The sequence below is a fragment of the Zingiber officinale genome, chromosome 8B (genome assembly GCF_018446385.1).
Source record: "Zingiber officinale cultivar Zhangliang chromosome 8B, Zo_v1.1, whole genome shotgun sequence".
Classification (NCBI taxonomy): Eukaryota; Viridiplantae; Streptophyta; class Magnoliopsida; order Zingiberales; family Zingiberaceae; genus Zingiber; species Zingiber officinale.
Window position 1 is genome coordinate 28,206,483 of NC_056001.1, and position 23,946 is coordinate 28,230,428.

The window sequence follows — 23,946 nt, forward strand, 5'->3', positions numbered from 1 at the left end:
AAATTGTTTTATTAAAGTTGCTAAAGAAAAATCATATTAATTTCAAAATTCTCAATTTTTAATAAGTGAAATTATTTTTTTAACTTCAAATTAGTGAAAAAAATAATTTTAAATTATTAAGAATGAATAGTTTATTGAAATCTTTGACTAGGTGAGTGTTTGTTTCCCAAATAATTAAGCTAAAAAAAATGAATTGACTTATTGACTTTCGTCTTTATGAAATGATTCATGAATTGATGCTCCTCCCTATTAAATGATTTGCCTCACTTAATTGACTATTAATATTAAGTAAGAAATTAGAGGGTAATCTCCCTTTCAAAAGGATAAGTCTGAAATCTGAATCCGCTAGTTTTTTCGGGTCGGATCCTGTTAATTTCCTCCTCGCCCCTGGCTCGCTCACCAACGGCCCGGTTCCGTTCGGGTTCCAACCGATTTGAGCCGCGAGCGTGGATAGCTCGACTTATTTATAGCCCTTGACTCGCTTTCCCCCTTTCACTGACTCGTCTCCGGCTTGTAGAGTTTTCCAGTCCCCGCCGCCGACCTTCCGCTCCGATCTACATGGCCGCTTCGTTCGTGAATCCCCGGATGTCTTCCCTCTTTTCGGGGGACCCCCCCTGCTCCAAGCCCTCCACGCGTCTGCTCCCGCTCAGCGTCCGGCCCTGGCGCCGCTACCAGGAACGTCGCCGAGCCCTCTCTGTCTCCTGCGTCAGCTCCGATCCGGATTACGAAAACGGATTCTGTGGAATTCGATCCCTTGTGGATAACGATCAGTTTGTCGGGTGGTTCCGCGAGGCCTGGCCTTACATCAGGGGACACAGGGGAAGCACCTTCGTCGTCGTGATTTCTGGGGAAATCGTGGATAGCCCGTATTTGGATAGCATCCTTCAGGTAAGATTCGATTTCGAGCTTTTACGGTTTCAAAATGTTGTTGGTAGATACAATCGTACTGTGAATCGATTGATTTTGTTTTGATACACTTATTGGAATCAGATCTTTAAGAAGTCATGTTAAGGGCTTTTTCGTTATGTCATTATCGTTGTTATGGTTACTTGAAGAATAATGAAGCCCGATAACATGTGTTTTCTTTTGTTGAGATGAATGGACAAACATAGTTCTTTGATCTAGAGTTTTCCGAAGTTTTTAGAATTGGTATTATAATTTTTTTATAAACTAATGATTACAGAAAGAACTAACAGCTGTGTGCTATTATGTGCTTAAAAGTTGGATTTCCTCAGCTCTGCGCTGTCTGCATGGTTTATTTTTCTCCAAAACATACATGCTGCACATTAATTGATCAACTAGTTTGTCATGAAATTGAATTTTTATGCATGTGGAAAATGAAGCACTGGCCAGCCTTCCTACCGTAAAATATTGGAAATTATACTTCATATTAACTGAGCCTCCATTTTGTCATGAATTTGAATTTTATGAATGTGAAAAATGAAGCACTAGTAAGCCTACGTACTTCAAAATATTGGAAAGTATTGAGTCGATAGATGTTGGAAACATGCATTTGGGATCATTCTTTAATGAATGAGTTTATAATTACTACAGAATCTTGGAAAATATGGAGTAGATAGATGTTGTAAACATGTATTTGGGGTCTTTCTTTAATGAATGAGTTAGTTGTTAATCATGAATAATATTTTTCAGAGAGTAATGACATATGACTCTTGTGGTAATTCTGTTTCACCTCTAACTATGCACATTTAATTATATAGGAGTATTAACATTATGAGGTTTGTAGTATGACCGACCTAAGTTCACTCCTCTACTTACAATACAACATTTTATCCTCAGTTCTTAAGGGATCAGTTTTGTTAGCTTGTCCAGTACATTCCATCATGAAGATCTTGCGCTTGATCTTTGTGTTGACTTTATGAATAGCTTTAATATTCAGACTCTTCATATTAGAGCATGACACTGATAGTTTGACATGTCTTGGATATTGGCACCCTCATTCACCACATGCAAGTTTCTTTCTTTGTTATTTTTTTTAAGAAATAACCATGTTGAATGCTTAGATGCTTACTCATGTTTGATACTCATTCTCAAGCATGAAGTAACATCGATGGACAGAACCCTTTTAGAATTGACTTGTTGGAGTTTTGTTTAGTTCAGGTCTCTTCAGAATAATAATTTGGTACTTGAGATAGGTGAATGCAAGCCTATTCTACATGGGCAAGCACACTTTTGGGGGGACAAATTCCCAGATCAACAAACTGTGCAAAAAATTGTCAGATGAAGATATATATGTGAAATTAGGCATTAGCATGCAATAAGATGTAATGCCAACTTATTTCTTATTCGAACTTTTAATATATGTTTTTGCTGAATGAATTTGATTACCATTTAACTTATACTGCTTTGTTTCTTAGATGCAGATTATTCTTGCTGGCATTAACTAATGTGAACCACAATATTTCTCATGTTCATACAGGACATATCACTCCTTCATGGTCTGGGCATCAAATTTGTTCTTGTTCCTGGAACCCATGTTTTCATTGATAGGGCGTTGGAAGAAAAAGGTGGGCATGATTTTGAGTCAGTTTTATCTCAAATCTTCCACTGGATTATAGTTGTTGGCTAATGAACCTGATTTGCATTCTTCATTAGATACATATCTGCTTGAAACTTTTGTTTCTTAGAATTTAAGACCTTTGTACTGGCATCTTTTTAGTAACTGTATTATTCTAATAAAAGCTCATGTCTTGGCTTCTCCAATACTAGTTCTTGTCCAGACTGAACTAATTATGACATTCTGAAAATCTACAAACATGCCCTGAATCAAATAACTTTGTTTCAATTATATGATCAAATTTTGAATGTCATTGATAAATGGTTCTGCTAATTATCTTTTGTCATCTTTTCTTTATTCTACTGTGATATTTTCTAACTTGTCATATACATATTGGTCTCCTTAGGAAGCAAGGGTAAGTACGTCGGGCCATATCGAATAACTGATTCTGATTCATTAGAAGCAGCTATGCAAGCTGCTGGGAGGATTCGTCTAGTGATTGAAGCAAAGCTTTCTCCAGGACCCCCTATACTTAATCTTCGACGACATGGCGATCATAGTCGTTTTCATGAACTTGGCGTTGGGGTGTCTGGAGGAAACTTTCTTGCAGCTAAGGTGCTCATTTCTCTCTAATAAAACAGAATCTACCTGTAACTGAATCTGTTACATCATTGTAAATGTTGTACTCCAATCTTTCATGGGTGTTTTGGTTAAATAACCTGGCCTAGGATTCTATTTTGGTTGCAGCGTAGGGGAGTTGTTGGAGGTATTGACTATGGATCAACTGGTGAAGTAAAAAGGATAGATGTTTCTAGTATAAAAGAAAGATTGAACAGTGATATAGTTATCGTCAGCAATATGGGCTATTCCAGTGCAGGCGAAGTCTTAAATTGCAAGTATGTTGATCATTGTTTGCTTGACATTGAGACGTGTCACAATTGAATGTTCATGATGTGCAACCTGGTTTCAGTGTCATTTATCTCCTTCAAGGAAATGAACTAAAGGCTTAATGTCCTAATATAAACTAAGAATACATCTTGCATGGTTACTTGTGATAATCAATATTCTTGCATAGTTTGAAAAGAATGGAAGAGAGATGAGATTAATATCACAAGTTCCAATAACAGTTCTAGTTGGTGAATCGGTAATATCAAGTTCAACAAAGTTTAATAGTTCAGTTTTAATCTACAAAGTGATTCATCCATGTTTATCAGACACCAAATTGATCCCAAATATTCTGAATGGTGCAGCTTACTTATTTGACAAACTGATTCATCAAATGTTTATCCCTACTATGGGTTGGTTGAGGTAGCTTTGATCCTGAACATAGATCCAACCGAGCGCAGGACATTTTTCAGAATTGTTTTTGGCCATTCCAATCTGACCATTCGTCCTAGTTTTCTTTACTTATACATAAATATATAATTTTTTTATTCTGAAAATTCATGTCATTATGTGTGTTTATCTTAACTTACAACTTTATTTACAGCACTTATGAAGTTGCCACTGCTTGTGCTTTAGCTATTGAAGCAGACAAATTGATATGCATTGTAGACGGTCAGATACTTGATAAGAATGGGCGACAAATACGTTTCATGACCCTTCGAGATGCTGACTTGTTAATTAGAAAAAGAGCTAAGCAGAGTGAGACAGCTGCAAATTATGTCAAATGTGTAGGTGAAGATACCAACTCTTCTGGAAATCTTCATTCAAAGATAAATGACATGATTTCATGGAAGGATGAGAGCTTCCATGCAAAGTTTCAGAATGGTGTTGGGTTTGATAATGGAAAGGGACAAGGATTTGCTATCGGTGGTCAAGAACGTCTGAGCAGATTAAATGGCTATCTCTCAGAATTAGCTGCAGCAGCATTTGTGTGCAAGGTAATGATCCATCATGAGAACTTTAAAGAGTGGCTCAATATTCATGACAATCAAGGTTCATATTTTTTTTGGGATAGACCTTTTTGATTTGCAAAACCAACTTCACATTAATTCCTGTTCTTCCTTTTCTGGTCAGGGTGGAGTTCAGAGAGTTCATTTGATTGATGGCACTCTTGGAGGAGCCTTGCTTCTTGAATTATTCTCAAGAGATGGAGTCGGAACTATGGTGGCTAGGTGTGTAGTCATTTTACTTCTTTAGTTTTGTCTTTGAAATTAACTGGCTGATCCACTTTTTATGTGATTGATAGTGATGTCTATGAGGGAACAAGGATGGCTACAGAAGCAGATCTTCCTGGTATAAAACTGCTTCTCCAGCCCATGGTTGAATCAGGTTCCTTGATTCAAAGGACTGACGAAGAGGTGAGAGCAATTGTAACGTCTTCTTTTTTTAAGTCATTCTTATGCCTGTATAATATAACATGTAAAATCCGTCGAGTCGAGCATTAATGGAATCTCTATTCTCAGCTGCTTAGTTCCTTGGGATCCTTCATGGTCGTCGAAAGAGATGGTTCAATTATTGCATGTGCTGCTCTTTTTCCATTCTTCGAGGAAAAGTGCGGCGAGGTAGCTGCTATGGCAGTCTCTCCAGAATGCCGTGGACATGGACAAGGAGATAAATTGCTTGGTAAAGCTCAAACTCTCTTGTAGATACCGGACTGCAGGGCACTAAAGAACATGCTGTCTTCAGGTTTGCTATTCATTAATTCACATCATCAATAGATTTTTGTTTAATGATTAACCAGATTACATTGAGAAGAAAGCATCGTCACTTGGATTGGAGAGACTTTTCCTGCTCACAACTCGTGCAGCAGACTGGTATGCTAATTCAACCTCCATTTCTTTTGTGGAAAGTTTTGTTCAGTAATTTTTATACTTTTCTTTGATCATTCAATTGATTTCAACGATTGTTTCAGGTTTGTTCGACGCGGCTTCTCTGAGTGTTCCATCGAGTCTATTCCATCGGAACGAAGGAAAAGAATCAATCTTTCGCGCGGATCAAAATACTACAGAAAAGTTCTCCATCCAGAGGTAGATGAAATGTCTGGTAACAATACCAGTTACACAAGTAAATAAGCTCCAGCTATCTCACTTGATCTTGCTTTCTTTTCCGTTTTGTGGATATCTTTTTACTGGCTTCCATATTCAATTCATCCAAGGAAGATCGTTTCTGGAAAATATTGCATTTTGCAATCATTTTTGTGAATTTAGTTTTGAATGCTGTAAATATATTTGAAACTTTCATATCGTATTTTTTTTTTTTCACTTGACGTGTTTGGTTTGTTGCATAGTTGTTAATTAAAATAAATTAAAATTTTAAAAAATAAAATTTCTAGTTCAATTAAAATAAATAAATAAAAATATGGGTAATAAATTCCTCTAAGGACAAAATTTATTGTTGATTAATATCATATAACAAAAATAACATCAAATTCTTTACATTACGAGTCACGTAATTTTTTTTTATAAAATAACTCTCAAGGAACCCGAGTACAGGTTTCTAAGGATTGCTTTCACTTGATCATAAGTTGTATTAATAACTTTTCTACTATGTTAAGTTATTAACTAGAGTTTTCTTTATTTTTTTTCCTTCTAATTTACCCACCGGCTAAGCCTCGACTTCCAGAATATTCGGAGATTCGAATCCTGGTTCGCGCCTGGGGCAAGATCGAGTTTCTGCGCCTAGAATGAATGAAATGGAACAGCGGCGTTGCAGCCATGGCCGGCCGTTGTTGCTTCGATCCTCGCCGCGCCACGACATACCGTTTCATATAACGCTCTCGTGCTGCTTTATTTGGATGGATGGATGGATGGATGGAAGGAAGGAAGGAAGGAAATAAGGCCAGGAAAGAGGAAATTTTCTGTTTCGCCACTAGTAGTTTAAAAAATATCAACAAACCGCCAAAATTTTCAATTTAAAGGGGAATGCACTAACTAGAAAAATGAAAATATTCAAAATGTTGGAGGTAAAACAAAAAAGAAACTTTGATAAAATTTAGGAACTAAATAAAGCATTGTTAATATCTCATATTTACTTGGAAAGAATAGAAGATGGAGGTGAACATAGAACGTAAGTTCAAAAATAATTTGTAAATAAATTTATGATACAATTCTATAATATATTTAAGAGTTCAAAATATTCAATTTTGATGCCTCAAAATTGAATATGAAACACTTCATAAGTTAAAATTAAACTTGCACAAGAATTTGGAATACTTTGTAAGTTAAAGGTGCTTGACATCAATTTATCTGTCGAGATGTTCTGAATTGATAATCTCATATTGCTAGTAGGAGTTGATTTTTACTAATTGCTGAGCACAAACTGAGCTCCGAGTCTGAACAGCAAAATTCGAGTGGACTGACGGGCAAGCAATAGATACGTCGATCAAGAAAGTGGGCTTTTACCAGAGAAATTGGCCAAGCGAGATTTGCACCCCTACGCACCCACACGTGAGAAAGAATCTCTCCCCATGTATTTGTTTACATCATTAATACATGTAAATCAATATAAATTAACCAATATACTTTGAAACTTTCAATATGAAACTAATGTTCCATTCATAATAAGCTAGGTGTTCAGATTTTGTAAATCCAAAGAACATTCTATTTCTTCAAGGTATTTTGTATATATATATATATATATATATATATATATATATATATATATATATATATATATATATATATATATATATATATATATATATATGATAATGAATTTTGGTAAAAAGGAAATTATAGAGGAAGAAAAGTAGTGAAAGGGTTTTTGAGGATGAGTAGGAAAGCATGTAACGAGAAGAGAAGGTGAAAGAACAGGTAAGGGTCCATATGTTGTCATACTATTTACTATGATCAGTTACCATTGAGAGTGTTTGCTGTTGCAATGATGGCTGGAAGGGTGTGTGGATGCCCATGTTTCATGGATTAGTCGGATCGCCTCCCTCACTAGAGCCAATCTGGGTCAGTGTTGAACCTGTGGTGGTGAGACCGAGCTCGGCCTGTCTGTCCTTGGATTCTTTTTGTTCAGCTAACCGTAGGGACTTCCGTGTTGGCTGCTGCCTTGGTTCGCTGGATTCTTCGCAGCTCTTCTTCTTCTTCTGCGACATTGAAAAATTTAGTTGTATATTGGTTGTTGTTACCATTAACTGAAAGAAATTAAGAGAGAATCATACATGGTTTTGAAATCTTGATAAATCCCAAGGAATCAAATGAAAATAAGAAAACAAACAGAAGAGACATTGCACAAGAAGCATGTGATTAGTGGAAAAACATTTCTTAAACACAGATTGAGCAATTGTTGCACCTGAAAATGGTTTGATGCTTACATGTAATAAAACCCATCTATAAGTTATTGAAAAGACAGCTCAGAATCTAATGGTGCGTTTGGTTTGCGTATTTTTTATTTTTATTTTCTAAAAAATGCATATTTTCTAAAAAATAGAAAACTACTTTTATACATTCTTCATTTTTCTAAAAAATACTATCTATTTTTTTAGAAAAATACAAACCAAAGATTATATTATTTTTTAAAAATGCACGTTTTTCAAAAAATAAAAATGGAAAATACACACCAAACACACCCTAAGTATTTAACTTGTTAAGAATAATATGGTGAACACAATCTAAAACTATGATGCTCTAGAAATGAATGTTCATGTTTGTTTAAGTTGCATGACACGTAACAAAACCGATAAAATGGTATTAAAGACCAAATCATCTTCCAATTAGCTTCCAAGTTGATATTTTAATGCACTAACATCTTCGATGTGCTATTTCAATTTCGAAGTACAATCATTAAATCTTTTGCAAAGCAAGCCAAATTTCCACTCAAAGTTGATAACTTTCCCAAAAATCTGAAATTTTAGATGTGCTACAAGAATCTGCTTATGAAGCAGAAAACAAACAGAATTTCACTTAATCAGTCAGAAAGATTGCGATTCAATTTAGCAAGATGAACCAAACATAAGTATAAAACTGCTTCCTAATGGCTTAACATATCGAACTTCCAAAGAGGGTAACCATTTAAGCAATTCTTTTGCAAGCTTCCTAAAGTCTATAGCAGTATCAGAAAAGATCAGCTACAAATAAAACTAAATAATGAGCTAAAAATGCATCTTGATTTGCCGATCTAATCAAACTCATTAGGAATTACATGTGTGAGATCTAATTACTTTCAGATATGTATGTCATTTATGTTCAGATCTCAAACTGAGCAGGCTTAGGGATAAAGAAGTCCTCTATGCATCGGACTTTTCTTCCTCTTGAGTAAGATTTCAGTAGGAAAGGAAATTTTAGCGATGTTCTTTGGGGGAAAAAAAAAATCGTTGCAAAAACAAAGACGGGAGGAAGCAACATCTTGAAGTAGGCAAGTAAAACCAGACGATATGTTTTAAGGAAGAAGAAGGGATTCTTGGAAACATTACCCCAGGGCTAACAGAAACCGGAGGGGGGAACTCCCTTCCCATCTCAACGGCGGTTGACCTAAAGAGGAAAATATGGTCCGAGAAAGTTTCTGCAGTTCCTTCTTCGCTCCATATAGCATCACATTTCGTAAGGGTTAAAATGCTAGAAGAAGGTACTACTAAAAAAATAAATTAAAACGCAGAGTTTTTTTTATTAAAAAAAAAATAACTGAACTTACTAATTGGATTTAACCGAGATTTTACTCACCACTGCATATAACATGACATTTTGCAAGGGTTAAAACGCTAGAAGAAGGTGCTACTAAAAATTCTAGGCTAAGTTAGCAACACCTGATACAGAACAATTGATTTCAAGCTTTCTCATGCAATCTTATCAGAGTTGTTGTTTATCGATCAGATCAATGCTTACAGAAACAACTTTAAGACAGTCCTAATCAAAATATTCATTAACATTTAGTGTCGATAAAAAACAACCAATTGTAAATAAGTTCATTAACTGGGAAAGCATCTAGTATAGTATTGTAAGGTGAGCCTTTCATTTGCATTTGTCCTCTCACAGTGTCCAGAGGGTAGCACATAAGCGTTGCCGAGATCAGAGCAGTTGAGAGGGACGTTTCCGGCTTCTTATGGTATTTTTCTGGAAGTGACTTCTTGAACCTAATAATTGCAGATGAATAATAGCAAGGTCAACATGAGTTCAAGTCGAGTTGGCTTTCCTTTAGCTGCTACTAATAGAAATCAATGGAGTACCCTCACAAATCAAAAACACAGAAGTTCACTGCGATATAATTATCGATATGAGAGGACCTAGACCAGAATAAAATGATGCAAAACCTTCTTCTCTTAGCATGCTAAGAGCCACCTGAAAAATAAAACTATTTATTTAGCTTGTATACGCAACTAGAAGTAAAAAGAAAAAAGAAAAATATTAGCCATTGCCTGGGACATGGTTTTAGAACCGGGTGCTACTGCAAGCTTAAGCCTTATGACATCAAGTGGGTACGTTTCCTAAATTTATCGAAATTTCAAAATTTTGGCATTACTTCAACATGTCTCAAAGGGCTAACGAAGTGTACAAGCACATAGGCACTTGTTTTGCATCCAAAAACTCGCTAGAGTGGATGACATCCCAAGTCCCAACACAGACACCTGAAACAAGCCTACCGGAAAGTTCTCCGTTTTTGTTCCTGAAGAGTTTCTAACGGCTCGGTTTTACTCGTCAGGATTTTTCATTATCTGACTTCACTCATTAGGACTTTTCATTATTTAACTTCACTCACGAGAATTTTCCATCTGTCCGATTTCACTTACCAGGACTTTTCTCAACTGTCTGACTTTACTCACTAACACTTCTCCACTGCTCGACTTTACTCACCAGGACTTTTCACAACTGTTCGGCTTTACTTACCATAACTTTTCACATCAAGTGTCCTGTCAATATTTACTCACTTGGTTTTCTTCTTCTGCCAACTATCTTGTTGGTGTTGTCATTGTCTGACTTCTAGTTAAGACTTTTCTAATCAAGTATCTAGTCAATCTTGACCTACTTGACTACTCTCTCACTTCAAATTGATTAACATTTGACTAGGGGAGACTTGTACCAATATTCTCCCTAATGGACAATTGTACCTGTAATCTTCATATATTGATAAACATTAAAACTCAAGCTTGAACCAAACTGGTCAACTTTGACCCAGAAAAAATTGCACCAACACCAACATCTGGCCAAACCTATGGGTCTTTCACTTTTCCTGGACCAACCCTCGTTCATATATTCGGTCGGTTATAATGTCGATCAGGTTTATTTAGCTCGGCATTCTTGTAACCTATACGTACGCAAGATAGACGTTAGGCATTCTCATTACAAATCCGACCGGACAAAAGTGCCGATCAGATCTCTCGGGACTCAGTTCCCCATTATTCAGAGATAAGTATCCCAACATACGACCGATCAAGATTATAATCGGCTGAGCCTATGGGACTTGGCTCCCTATTTAACATCAAATCCCCAGCATCACAATATATCGCAGAATGACCTAGAGGTCGAACAATCTTACGGGACTCAATGTTGGGACCGAAAAGTAGCTAGAGGGGGGGTGTGAATAGCTCGTCGCGTGCTAGGTGCTCGTTGTTGCTTGTTTCTTCAAAGATGCGCAGCGGAAATACAAGAAACAAACCACACAACGCTAACAAGGTTGGTTTACTTGGTATCCACCTCACAAGAGGTGACTAGTCCAAGGATCAACACCTACTCACGCACCCTCCACTAATAAAACCCTCCTTTTCGGTAACTATCGAAGGCGGAGAAGCCCTACAAGTTCACACTACAAGAAGAAGGGGAAAGGATACAAAATACAAGCACAAAGCTTACAATGAGTACAAGAAACCCTAACCCTAGCTTTCTTCCTCTTGCAATAGATCCGCCTCTTGACTTGGAAGAACCTCCAAGAACTTCAAGAACTGGTGTGGAGAGCTCTGTGGAGTCGCTGGTGAAGATCTGAGGTCTGTCGTGGAAGCAATACCGAAGGAAATTAACACCTACGGCTTAAATCGACGCTAACGGTCGAATCCCGATCGATTGGAATGCTCCCAATCGATCGGGGAGGCTTTGGATCGATCCATGGATCGATCCAGAGCGCCTCTGTGCTCTGGAAAAACGCCTGGATCGATCCACGGATCGATCCAGTGCTTATCGCGCGAAGCAGCAGCGTCCCAATCGATCCACTGATCGATTGGGACCTTTGGATCGATCCACTGATCGATCCAGAGGCTTTCTGTGCGCTGGGAAACTGCCTGGATCGATCCACTGATCGATCCACTGATCAATCCACTGATCGATCCACTGATTGATCCAGCTCTTGGTTTTTACCCAAAACCAAGTCCCAAGCCTCCCAAACCAACATTCGGTCAACCTTACCCTGTTGGTACATCATGCCTAGCATCTAGTCACTTCCTTGACCTGCTAGGACTACCTCACCAAGTGTCCGGTCAATCCCTTTGACCCACTTGGACTTTTCTTTGTGCCAAGTATCCGGTCAATCCCTTTGACCTACTTGGACTTTTCTTCATCATGCCTGGCTTCACTCACCAGGACTTCTCTTCTGCCTGGCTTCACTCACCAGGACTTCTCTTCTCTTCTGCCTGGCTTCACTCACCAGGACTTTCATTTCGCCTAACATCCCAGTTAGGACTTCCCAGTCAAGTATCCGGTTAATCCTTGACCTACTTGACTCTTCTTCAATCAACCTTGTATTGTCAAACATCGAAACCCAAACCAATACTCAAGCTTGGTCAACCAGGTCAACCTTGACCTGAGAGATGTTGCACCAACACTCAACACCTTGCTTATGCACCAATCTGCCAGTTGGATATGCTCAGATACTAGGGCCTCGAAAAAAAGTATCTACTGCATAAAACAAAAGGGACTTTAGTTAGTGATAACATAATGACTAAGTTTTTAAGGCTTACCGAAAGAGCAAGGAAGCGACGCTCAGACAGGGCTCAAACTAAACAGGTAAAGTAGGCTCAACTTGGGAGCCCAAAATTATAGGCCACCCAGCTTCTTTGAGTAGGAAATGAAGGTCGGGTCATGCTTAAAGTTCCAAGGTCGGGGATAGGGGAAGGTCGGATCATCATTCGGTCGACTAGGAAACAAACTCATGTATTTGAATGAAAAGGAAACAGAACTTTCATCCCTTATTCGAGGAAGGCAGATCCTTAAAGAACACTGCCTTGGGACGAGATTGGAACAAAAAGACCCCCGGTTTTAATTTATTGGGGTATAAAAAATAATGAAAGTTATGAAGAGTTAGAGAAATGTCATACAAGAGAAACAAAATAAACATCCCGCACACAGTGCAAAAGGTGTTTAGTGTGAATTGTTTTTTTTTTGGGCGGGGATTAGAAAACTTAAACCGGCTAAGATTTAATCTTTAAAGAAAGTGACAAAGCCCGGGGGTGGGTGATGAGGGCGGACTTGGGGGGTCAGGATACGAATATAATAGTATTTAGAGATTTCAAAAGAGAGATGAAGCAACTCTCTATCATTGTTATCAAAATTTAAGCGAGTAAAGGTGTAACAAGGAGCAAAGGATTCTTGAGTTATGGGGAAATGTAGGGAAAACAAAGAAGAATTAGAAGAAGAACTTATTTATGCAGATTATAAGAAGGGGATGTTTGTTGAAAGAAATCGCTGGGAGAGAAGATGAGAGAAGATGCGGCGCAGATAATTTTCTTCTATGTCGTATAGGGTTTTTAAGCGCATGACATGAGAGATTTCCCAATCTCAATCGTTAGATCAAAATAGTCTACTCACTAATTGTAAGTATCTCGTGGTAGTTTTGATATGGTCAACTAAATATTCTCTAGCATATGTTGCATATGTTTGTGTTTCATGCGTTGTGTATAAGCGTGCAGGAGCTTAAGAACACAAGTTAGCTAGTGAGAAGGATGACACAGGAATGAAGTCGATGGGTTCGGTGCATCTGAGGGATGAGGTGTTGCAAAAGGTACACCGGTGGACGAGAAGGACGTGCGCGACATTCAAGAGACAAGAAGCAAAGGAGGAAGTCTACTTGAGGAGAAAGTTAGAGTTACGTTCGGATGAGCTCAACTTTGGTTAGCCAGAGCATCACCTACACGAACAATATTAACTTAAAGACTGATCTATTTCATGGAAGGTGCTTGGAGGCGCTCTCGCGCCTTCATATGGAAGGTTAATCTACTTCATAGAAGGTGCCTCCAATGGCTTGGAAGGCATCTCGCATGAATAGTGCGAAGGCGCCTTCCAGCCACTTGAGGATGCCTTCAATAGTCGTTAGCTGAAGATAAAACTTTATCTTCAGCAGATAAAACTGATCTTCTTGGAGACGCCTTGGACCTCCTTGGAGGTGCCTCCGAGCGGATAGGTTTTTTCAGGGACTATAAAAAGACCCCTAGAATCAGAAATTTAATAACTAGTTGTCAACATCTGTAAGAGGCTACTCCACTTTTAATAAAGGAGTTTTTCTACTGGAGCATTTTTAAAGTCTTGGATTAACAACCACCTATGTTGTAACCAAGTAATTCCTCGTCTCTTCTTACTTTTAGTTGTTCAATTTATTTTTATTTAAATTAATTGTGATTACTAATCACAGTTCAAAGAATGAGAAAGGAGTTATTTTATTTCTGCAGGCAATTCACCCCTCTTGTTGGCTACATGGGATCAACACTGTTGACCGTTGGATTGCAAAGAAGGGAGTGTTGTTGGCCCGTACGAAAAAGTGTAAGTCAGCTGTTGCTTCAAAGAATGTGTTAGTGGGACACATATCGCTCACACATAAATGAGTATTTATGACAGACAAGACAACTGAATCATTATGCTGAAAATTGTCTTCCCGCGTCTCATTGGTACATTACATGGCATATCAAATGTTTGACGTGCAGTTTTCCAAGGAAGATAAAATAGACAGTTGCATTAATGAGTGAGCGGAAGCTAGTTCGGCCGATCGAACCAATAAATTGGGCGATCGAATGAAGATAAGACTTAGGTTTAGTCAGTCGACTGCTAGCCTCCTTTGACTAGACTTGAAGGGGAGACTAGTGATACGAGATGTTGCGAGTGGATCCAAGGATGACATGGTAGTTAAAGTCAAGCGAGGTGGAGGTCAAAGTCAAGGGGAGGTGGCAGCTAGCATGTCACTCTCAACATGACTTCGCTCCTCGCCAAGCTTAAAGGCTTTCAAAATGAGGACGACCAGCTCAAGAGCCGATCGGACTAGAGGAACCTAGTGATCGATTCTTGTGTTAAGTCACCTACTATATATCCGATTAGCCAATAGCTGACCCGGTTTAAAGGATGGTTAGCCTACCACAAAGCCGGTTGGCCATACTTTAGGCTGGATTCAGGGAACCTAGCTTACCATTCTCATAGTACAAGTTTTTCAGCATATGGTAAGTCGTTCCTTAAGCTGGTTAGACTTAGGAAGCTTGTCACTCCACTCATTGCCAAGATACACAGAGCAAATTTGATTGGCCTTAACACATCGATCGAGCATATGAGATACAGTTCTCCACTGCTACAATATGATTCTCAGTATATAGCTAGTTAACCCAACATCTTGTCAAACCTATGGGTCTTTCACTTCTCCTAAACTAGTTCTCTTTCATATATTCGGTTGGTCGTTTTACCAGTTGGGTTTATACAGCTCGACATTCTTGTATCCTATATGTACGCAAGACAGACGCCAAACAATTCTCATTACAAATCCGACCGGATAAAAGTACCGATCGGATTTCTCGAGACTCAGTTTTTTATTATTCAGATGTAAGTATCCCAGCATACGATCGGCTAAGAATATAATCGGTCGGGCCTATGGGACTTGGCTCCCTTTTCAACATCAAATCCCCAGCATCACAATATATCGCCGAGCGGCCAAGAGGTCGAACGACCTTACGGGACTCAACACCTTGCTTATGTATCAATCTGTCATCATAATATACGGTTGGTCAGCTAAAGATCCATCCGGGATATATTTAGGGGACAATATTGTTAAAGAATCGCAACAACCTGTCATAAAGTAATAATCATCCGTTAGAGAATATTCTTCTACTGCAACATATGCATCCAATGTAACCTTCTTTGAATGTGACTATATAACTTTTGGCACTCGACATTCTCTATCACTTCATGATTGCGGAGGTTATGAGAGGTGATATATAAAGGGGTCCTCTCCGTTAGCAGGTACACTCCATTATGCTCGCACGCTCAAACGCCTGATTACGCATCTAGTGTTCTTCCCTTTTCCCTGATTCTCGCTCTAATGATTTGTTGGCTTGCTCTTCTTTGTGTGTAGAGAGGAGGGAGACACTTGGAGCACCTTCTTTGCTCCGACTTATCAGTTTTTTCTCTAATTCAAAGTCTTCTCTCAGTCAACTGCACAGTCACCTGCTTAGCGTGTCATCTCTGTAACTTTCAGACAGGATTAAATACGTAGATAACTTAAATAAATATAAATCCTTTTTTTTATAAATTTTATTTTTTAATATAATAATCTTGAACGATGATACATGGTACATAAATCAGAAATCAATCATTTAAATTATAAATCAATTATTTCGAACTATAAATTTATAATCATCTTCAACCATAACTATTATCTTAGAATCATCGACTATGAACGGTGGGACTATCAGATTAAGTCGATTCCGTAGGATTTTTTTTCCGTTGTATTTGAGCTTAGAGAGTGGTCGACCGACTTGACCGTACAATGTCGATATTTACCCAAAATAACGAACTGACTGAATGACATCATATTTCTTGGGCCCTCTTTCGATTCTAGTACCTGCCTCGTCGTTCGAACCGTGCGGCCCTATGCTTGCTCCAATCAGAGCCGACCCTGGGCCAGGACTACCAGGGCCCCTGCCCATGGCCCAAAATTTTATGGGGCCTAATATATATATATATATATATATAATAAGTTTTTTTTTATTGGCCCTTTTCTCTTCCTCACCGAAGCAAGACCTCGCGATTCTACTCGCCATCGCCAAACCCTCCCTCGCCACACCTTCCCTCGTCGCTCCCTCCTTCGTCGTTGAAACCAGACTCACTGTCACCGCACCCTCCCTCGCCGCCGCCACACCTTCCCTCCCTCGTCATCGCCGCCGCACCTTCCCTCCCTTGTCGCCGAAACAACGAAATCCTCCCTGGCCCAGGGACATATTTGCCTCTCTCAAAGGCACCCTCCATCGGTGAGACGAGCAGTCTCTAGCTCTCTCTTCTATTGTTGTTTTCCCCACTGTGTCGGTGCCCTAGGTTTTGTTTTCCTTCTCAAAGGTGTAAGGTGTGTTTTATTCATTCAAATTTCTTTATAATGCATTGGACAGAAAAATGAGACCCCCTGCGCTCCCTTCGGTTACTTCTCCCCTCCCTGCCTTTGTATCGTTGTTTGCACTTTGAGGAGCGGCTCACCCCTCATTGATTGATGCTAGCTTTGTGCTCATTTGCCTATTCCGTTGTTCCATATTCTTTGTCGTCTTCTATAGTTCCTGAACTAGTTTCAAGCTCTGCCCTCCCCTGCCTCGTGCATTTCATTTTCTTATTAATCATGTTTTATTTCGGTATAAATTGGAAATTTCTGCTCCATTCATTTTTAGATCTTAATCAGCCTAATCATGTTTTATTTCTGTAGAAATTGATAATTTTCTTATTAGACTGATAACTTGGGTTATGTGAGGATGAGTATTATTTGTTTCTTGATGTTTGAGTGTTGTCTCGTAGCCATCATATTCATGTTTAGCTTTATCTTTGCAAAATGCTTCAAAAGTGCTAATTGATAAAAGATATTATGGAGTGATAGGCAAGTCCAGAATATGCCTATATTGGAGTAAAATTTCATAAATTTCAAAATAAGAGTAGTGCTCATATTCATAAATTGGAGTAATATTTCTAAACATGCTTATATTGTTGTGAGGTAGTTGGTAGTTTCATTATAAAAAAAATGTCAATTTTCTAAACATGACAATTTAAGTATATTCTCTACATTCACTTTCATTTTTTCTTTTGATTTAGTGAAGAGGAAGCGAAGAAGAAGGTTTACAACGTCTATGTGAGTGATTCTTTAGATTTGGATGTGAAATTGACAAGGAGACATCTAACAAGCTGGAAGGTTTGTATTAATTATGAGGAACTAATATTTTCTTTCCTTTTTTTCTTTATTTAAAGAGAAAAAATAGTGTTGTTCTATTTCTATGATGTTTAAGTTTTTATAAATTGAAATTTGTTTTACTTTATGTACTGAGTAATCAAGTAGGTTATTTTCTATGGAAAGTTTTTGATTGCCACATGATGCCTTAGTCAATTTAAAATTTTAAAAATTTATAGCATTTTTAATTTTTGTTATTGCTTGGATTTCTATATATAAAATTTAATTCATTTATATCGAGTTTTCACTTATTTAGGATAAAAGGATTTAATTCTTAACTACTCTATTGAATATATTGTTTAAGATACTCAAACTCAAAGTGAATATATTTGTGATAGGTTTTTCTGGTGTTTTCTTCGTTCTTCTAGATTCCTATGCAGATGCTGAAAATAAAGATTATGGAGGTAAATTAATTAAGCTACACTTCTTTATTATTTTTCAATTTGGTGTCAAAATTTTATGTTAAATTACTATACTTATCTTTTTGTATTCTTGAATTAAAAATTTCTCTATTGTCAGTATTTTTTTTTTAAGAATTCTAAGTGATTGTTCTTTCAAAACATTTCTTGTATTCTGAATAAAATTGATTACAAATAAATTTGTTATTCTTAGATAATTTAATAGTATAGGAATGAAAAAAGAATTTATATATATAGTTTTGGAATTGATGTTTCATTTTTATTTTTATGTTAGAATTACATAAATTTATACATAAATAATAAAGTAACAGTTTTTAAGATAAAAAATCTTTGTACAACTAAAAAATTTCTTTTATTCTATTTTTAAAAATAAAATTTTATAAATTATAATAATTATTATTTAGGTTGATGAAAGGATAAAATTAAAATATAATTAGTAATTTCGCCCCGGGTATTTTAATAGTCAGGACCGACTCTGGCTTCAATGAGGAGGCGGGTGGAGACGTGGTCGACGTCTGGAAGAGCAAGAAGTGCGATCTACTGTTGAAATAACGAACTGAATAATATCATGTAATGGAGCCGAATTTCTGATTTTACTACCTGCCTTGCCATTGGAGAGAAAATGCAGGACCCACCCCTTGATCTAATAAGGATGAGAGCGCAGAAGGCGTCTATGAGAGTAAGAGCAGGAAGTACGAGACCTCGTGATGATGTGCTGGGAGAGATCCTGCCGTCCACGTGGCCTGGAAAGAGTCGTCTTCACGACATGGTCACCTGCCTCGTGAGAGCACGAGACGAGATGAGGTGAGAGAGCGTAGCAGTTGGTGTCTTCCGCGCTTCGATTACGGAGGGAGAGGGCGAAGGCGGAGAAAGTGCGTTCGTGGTGGTTGTGGTCGCTCACCGGCCGCCCCTTGCTGTGCTCCCTGCCTGCTTCCGTCGCCATTGCGCAGATCCGACGCCGTCGAGTTCGCTGGCCGAGAAGTGGCGTCTTCATTGTTCCGGAAGCGCTAGGTCTTCGTCAGCCCTGCAGCATTTCTTGTCGCATTCTTCTGTCGAGCCGCTGACACTGTTTTCCTCTCGGCATTCTGCGCCATTTCCGCGATCTGTGTGTTTCAGTTGCTTTTCGGAAGAAAGGTGGGGGTTCGGATTGAGGATTAGGTTGCTGGGATATCCCGGCGGTGAGGTTTTGCGGGACGAGACTATGAACCGAAGCGCTAGCTTGGCGCCTCCGTCGTCGCGGGATGCCGTGACTAAATCGGCGGATGAGGAGCTTGCCCTCTTTCTCGAGATGCGGAGGTTGGTGAAGGAGCGGAACGATCTTCTACTGCATAACTCCGAAGAACTCGACCCCCCATCAGGTGATCCTCTCTCCACCTCTCGTTCGCTCTTTCTATCTACATCTTGATGCGATTGCTTTAGATGCTTGTGCATCATCGCAGGGTCAAAGCCCGGGATTGCTCCTTTATTCAGAATCGCCTCTTTGTCACCTTTGCGAAAATCTTGTGTCGATGACTTCCTGAATTCCGACAGTGAAAAGAATGACTATGACTGGTAACTCATCAACACACTTCTTTCTCGTTATGCCTTTGACGTACTATCTGTTGCTTCATTCCTTGATGCATCGATTCCTTCTATGTAACAGTTTTGCTTCCCATCTATTGTGCTCCATTGATGCATTTTCACCACCCAATTATTCTTTCTCTTCTTGTTTATTGTGTTGTTTCTTGGTGCTTCTTGCTGTCAATTGTATTCTTCCAGCCATGAAAATTCTTTCTTTTACCCCTTCAAATCATTACATTCATTTGCTACATAGTTTATAGTTCCATGATATTTCATTTATTGGATTGCCCAAAAGTCAAATTCATACGCAACTGCAAATTGCTTTGTCTTTCACTTTAGGTCTATGTATACTTTTGCTATCAATATTTAGAATTGTAGAAAGTCTTAGTATGATGCAAACTCTTGGAGTTAGGATCATGTCTCCTATATCATTATTATTACAAGTCTACAAATGAACTTTACACTAATAATTAGAGGCTCTTTTTTAAAATGCTCTCCAATGTTTAACAACTTTTTCAAAATGTTCACTAAGGATTCATTAATGTCAAAACACGCTAAGGTTTCCATTTTGCTACTACATGCTCCCTATGTAAGAGTAAGAAGTCTATTTTTCCTTTCTAAATTGCCACCTAATCACTCTCTTGTTAATGGAGAAGAGACATTTGGAAGTCTTGACAGGCATTTTGGCATTAATGGAACCTTGGGGCATTTTTTTTAAAAATTACCCATGAATAAATAGTGGTTTTTCCATTTATATTCTAACATGACATAATTGTTGAACATTGAAGAAAAAATCTGATAGATTGGACACCTTCCGTTCTAACTTTACTTTTACTTCTTGTAGCAGCCATAGCAGCATGAATTTATTATACATATTGGTGATGGAAAAAAATTATTGAATTTATCATGGATCAGAATTTGTAAAGGTTACAGATTAAAATTCTTGAAGGCAGATAAGAGTTTATTCATCTCATGCTTTCTATTATATTTTGTTTTCCTTTTTGGGAAATGAAGCAGGAGAGACTTCCACCAGATTATATTAATAAGAGCTTTATCTCTTGTGATAGTAAAAGTTGAAAAGTGTCCTATGCTAAATAAATTTCATTTGCTTCAATTTCTTGATCAATTCTTATATTGTTCGATTATTCTATTAGTAATTCCCTTAATGCAAATTCTATAAGAATGATCGCATGCTTTCATATAGTTATCTTTATGATTCCAAAATTTTCCTTTTTCCAGGCTTCTAACACCTCCAACTACTCCACTTTTTCCATCTTTGGATACTGAATCAAGAAGATCTCTTGTTTTTAGGAATGATACTCCTAAAGCTCCACCAAAGACGCTTGAGTTTAAGGTGAGCACTAGTTAATCACATGCTTAAATATATATACACATGGCAAATTGCAGGGTTATGTCATCTTGGATCTAAAGCCATAAATAACCATGTATTCTCTGATGCATATTCTAGTGTCACTATGTACTTCCTTGATGGGCAGCTCGGTGCATGAAGCTTCCGTCAATGCGAGATCTTAGGGAAGGGTTGGATCACATTAGGTCTAGTATATGCAGTCTTACCTTGGATTGCAAGAGATTGTTTCCACAACTAGAACACAAAGTCATACGGCAGTAACTTTACCATTGCCCTAAGGTTCCCCTTCTTTGTTGTCACTATGTATAGAAGAAAAAGCTAGGATGACTTATTTTGCAGTGATAACTGTCCGTTGTTTGTTTTTGCTTCATTAGTTAGTCATAGGTGTGGTGTCAGAAGGATGACATGAGTTGCATTACAGCCTGCATCAAGTAAGTGATGCACGTCCTTGTTCATGTTTACTGTTAGGGGGTTTTGCTAGTGACCCACGCAAACATATTATCCAATTTAGTGGCAAATTGTGTCTTCATACGATTGTTAAGCTTTGGAGTTGTGCTATTTTTGGCAGCTCAAGTTCTGTAGCTGAGGTGGTAGTGCCTAATCCAGGACCAGGATAAACAGAAATGAGACTGTCTTAAGGGCTTCATACTAGTTTCGATTGTTTCATGATCATAAAACAATTCACAAGTCTGGAGACATTTGCACAACTAATGTTTAAAAGGACACCTTTCTGTTAGAATAATCCTTAGCTTTACATAACTAAAACATAGATCGTTCTTTGGAGAATCCTGTTAGAAACTAGGTATTCTCGTATGGTAATTGAGTTGTTACGGGTATTACTACGGTATAAAGTTTAGTTGGGACTTGCCTCTTGTTGTTGTAGTAGTTGTCATTGTAGAACTCTCACTACAAAAGAGCTATAAATTAACATCCTGGACTGCAAACCGAAATTAACAAACTATAGATCCAACAAATACTCTATCATTTATCATGCTTCTCAGCACTAATGGCCTTCTAGGAGTTGTGGGATGCGACTCGTTTGATTTGCAAGAATTATTGTCTAACCTATATGACTTTAACTGAGATATTGTGTCCAACCATTTAGGTATTGCTGAATGCTTTTGTTTCCTAATTTTGATGTTAACTTTCAGTGTATTCATGGTGTGTTTTAGCTATCAAATGCTCGTGATTTGTCCAAGAACACATCTTTGAGGCAACCAACATTGTCATCGGGCATCAACTCTTCCATTCCGGGAACTAGTAGGCCATCATCCTCCGGCGGCCCTACTCGTAGTGCATCAAGGCCTGCAACTCCAAATGGGCATTCTACCATATCCGCCTCTACAAAACCTACAAGATCTTCCACTCCCACATTACGATCTACATTACCTCTGAAGACATTATCTCCTCCATCATTGGCTCCTCCACAATCGGCAACACCCACAAGATCCTCTACACCAACATCTAGACCATCATTGGCTCCTCCACGATCAGCAACACCCACAAGATCCTCTACACCCACATCTAGACCATCATTGGCTCCTCCACGATCGGCAACACCCACAAGATCCTCTACACCCTCATCTAGACCATCATTGGCTCCTCCACGATTGGCAACACCCACAAGATCGTCTACATCAACATCTAGACCATCATTGGCTCCTCCACGATCGGCAACACCCACAAGATCCTCTACACCAACATCTAGGGCATCGTTGACTCCTGCCGTTCTGCCAAGACCCTTGACACCTGTGAGATCTTCTATACATGCATCTAGGTCATCGGCACCTGCAATAAACAAGCCTGCATCAAGGCCTGCCACCCCGACTAGGCGACCTTCTACTGCATCAACTGCTCATGTCAGCTCTATACCAATAAGACAATCATCTACTGTCATAAGACCCAATCCAATGATACCAAAAAGTCCAGTACCAGCAACACCCAAAAGCTCATCATCCACAGTATCAAAAAGTTCTGCATCATCAGCCCGAAGCTCTCCGATCATAAAGCCTAATCCATTGAAACCCTCAGAGATCCCTGGTTTTTCTCTTAATGCTCCTGCCAACTTAAAGACATCTATTTCTGAAAGATCCTCCGTGGCTTCTCGTGGCAGACCAGGAATGCCAAGCAGTCGTTCATCTTCTGTCGAACTTGCAACCAACGCTGGGCCAAGGCGACAATCTTGTTCTCTGCCAAGAGGGAGGACTGCCGCTGGTAATGTTCTTAAAGGTAGTTCTGTTCCACCACCAAGCACACAACAAACAGGTAGTGGTAGCAATGTGAACCTTGTCGTAAGGGGAAACGAGACGGTCGAACATATAGTCAATACAAGAAGATTTGTACCGGCTAAACGAGATAACCAACAACCAACCCACAATGACCTTCCCGGAAAGCTTAATGCCGGCTTCGAGAGGGCACTATCAAAAAAATCATTGGATGTGGCATTGAGGCATACGGTATCATTCTCAACTCACACTTTACCTCTCCGAGATTGTTATTCATCTAAATCTTAAGGTTAAGTTCGAATATGAATTCTGATGGAAGAACTTTGCAAATATGCAGGATATACCAAGAAATATCCCCAACTGTTACGGACCATTGATGGCGAAAATTCCAGCGTCATCTGTTTGTAGTGTGAGGTCAGGATCGTCAAGAGGCAGAGTCGGCAGCATTTCAGATTCTCTTGGCACAAGCAGCCCAGCCAGTTCGGAACTGAGCATCAACAACATGTTCCCTATCGATGACTCTGAAATTGAAGACGAACTTGCTAGTGAGAAAAGTCTCAGATGCTCTCCTGCCGCACCCACAACCAGATGACTATATGGAACGCTCACTAGCAACTAACAGTTCGCTATCTAGACTGATCGATCATGTTTCGTTTACGAATTGTCATGTGGCTAAAGCTCTGTACCTCATAGTCGATATATTCTTCAGATTGCTCATTACATCAAACCTCAGATTTACTCTAATCACTCACTGCCTTTTGAAAGAAAAAAAATCCCCTCATTTGCTGTAACACTGTTTTTCCCTCCTTG

The 23,946-nt window shown here is 38.6% G+C and overlaps 2 protein-coding genes and 1 long non-coding RNA gene across 4 annotated transcripts; 2 read left to right on the forward strand and 1 right to left on the reverse strand.

Moving 5' to 3' along the window:
- Positions 1-487: 487 nt before the first annotated feature.
- LOC122016015 (probable amino-acid acetyltransferase NAGS1, chloroplastic) lies at positions 488-5,703 on the forward strand. The gene is made up of 10 exons (XM_042573143.1): positions 488-888; positions 2,441-2,528; positions 2,925-3,133; positions 3,266-3,414; positions 4,008-4,401; positions 4,538-4,635; positions 4,710-4,821; positions 4,927-5,086; positions 5,205-5,277; positions 5,376-5,703. The coding sequence occupies exons 1-10, from the start codon at positions 559-561 to the stop codon at positions 5,533-5,535; spliced, it is 1,773 nt and encodes a 590-aa protein (XP_042429077.1). The 5' UTR covers positions 488-558; the 3' UTR covers positions 5,536-5,703.
- Positions 5,704-7,177: 1,474 nt separating this feature from the next.
- Positions 7,178-9,127, reverse strand: LOC122016766. The gene is made up of 2 exons (XR_006121184.1): positions 8,883-9,127; positions 7,178-7,556 (listed from the first exon to the last, which is right to left on the reverse strand). It is a non-coding gene; the product is annotated as an uncharacterized LOC122016766 (long non-coding RNA).
- Positions 9,128-18,772: 9,645 nt separating this feature from the next.
- On the forward strand, positions 18,773-23,920 carry LOC122017514 (probable serine/threonine-protein kinase nek3). 2 transcript variants are annotated; one of them, XM_042575150.1, is made up of 6 exons: positions 18,773-18,993; positions 19,099-19,340; positions 19,422-19,533; positions 20,782-20,896; positions 22,084-23,367; positions 23,474-23,919. In XM_042575150.1, exons 2-6 carry the CDS (start codon positions 19,184-19,186, stop codon positions 23,726-23,728), a joined length of 1,923 nt encoding a protein of 640 aa, XP_042431084.1. In that variant the 5' UTR covers positions 18,773-18,993; positions 19,099-19,183; the 3' UTR covers positions 23,729-23,919. The 2 variants fall into 2 exon arrangements, with proteins under 2 accessions (XP_042431084.1, XP_042431085.1); XM_042575151.1 differs by having other exon boundaries at positions 18,795-19,340; positions 23,474-23,920.
- Positions 23,921-23,946: the final 26 nt, after the last annotated feature.

Excerpts from the sequence above, each read along its gene's own strand:
- LOC122016015 (XM_042573143.1), top strand. The coding sequence starts at position 559 with ATGGCCGCTTCGTTCGTGAATCCCCGGATGTCTTCCCTCTTTTCGGGG. Across the intron at positions 4,822-4,926 it reads TTCAAAGGACTGACGAAGAG|CTGCTTAGTTCCTTGGGATC; the intron begins GTGAGAGCAATT and ends CTCTATTCTCAG. Across the intron at positions 5,087-5,204 it reads ACAAGGAGATAAATTGCTTG|ATTACATTGAGAAGAAAGCA; the intron begins GTAAAGCTCAAA and ends ATGATTAACCAG.
- LOC122017514 (XM_042575150.1), top strand. The coding sequence starts at position 19,184 with ATGAACCGAAGCGCTAGCTTGGCGCCTCCGTCGTCGCGGGATGCCGTG. Across the intron at positions 20,897-22,083 it reads CAAAGACGCTTGAGTTTAAG|CTATCAAATGCTCGTGATTT; the intron begins GTGAGCACTAGT and ends GGTGTGTTTTAG. Across the intron at positions 23,368-23,473 it reads ATGTGGCATTGAGGCATACG|GATATACCAAGAAATATCCC; the intron begins GTATCATTCTCA and ends GCAAATATGCAG.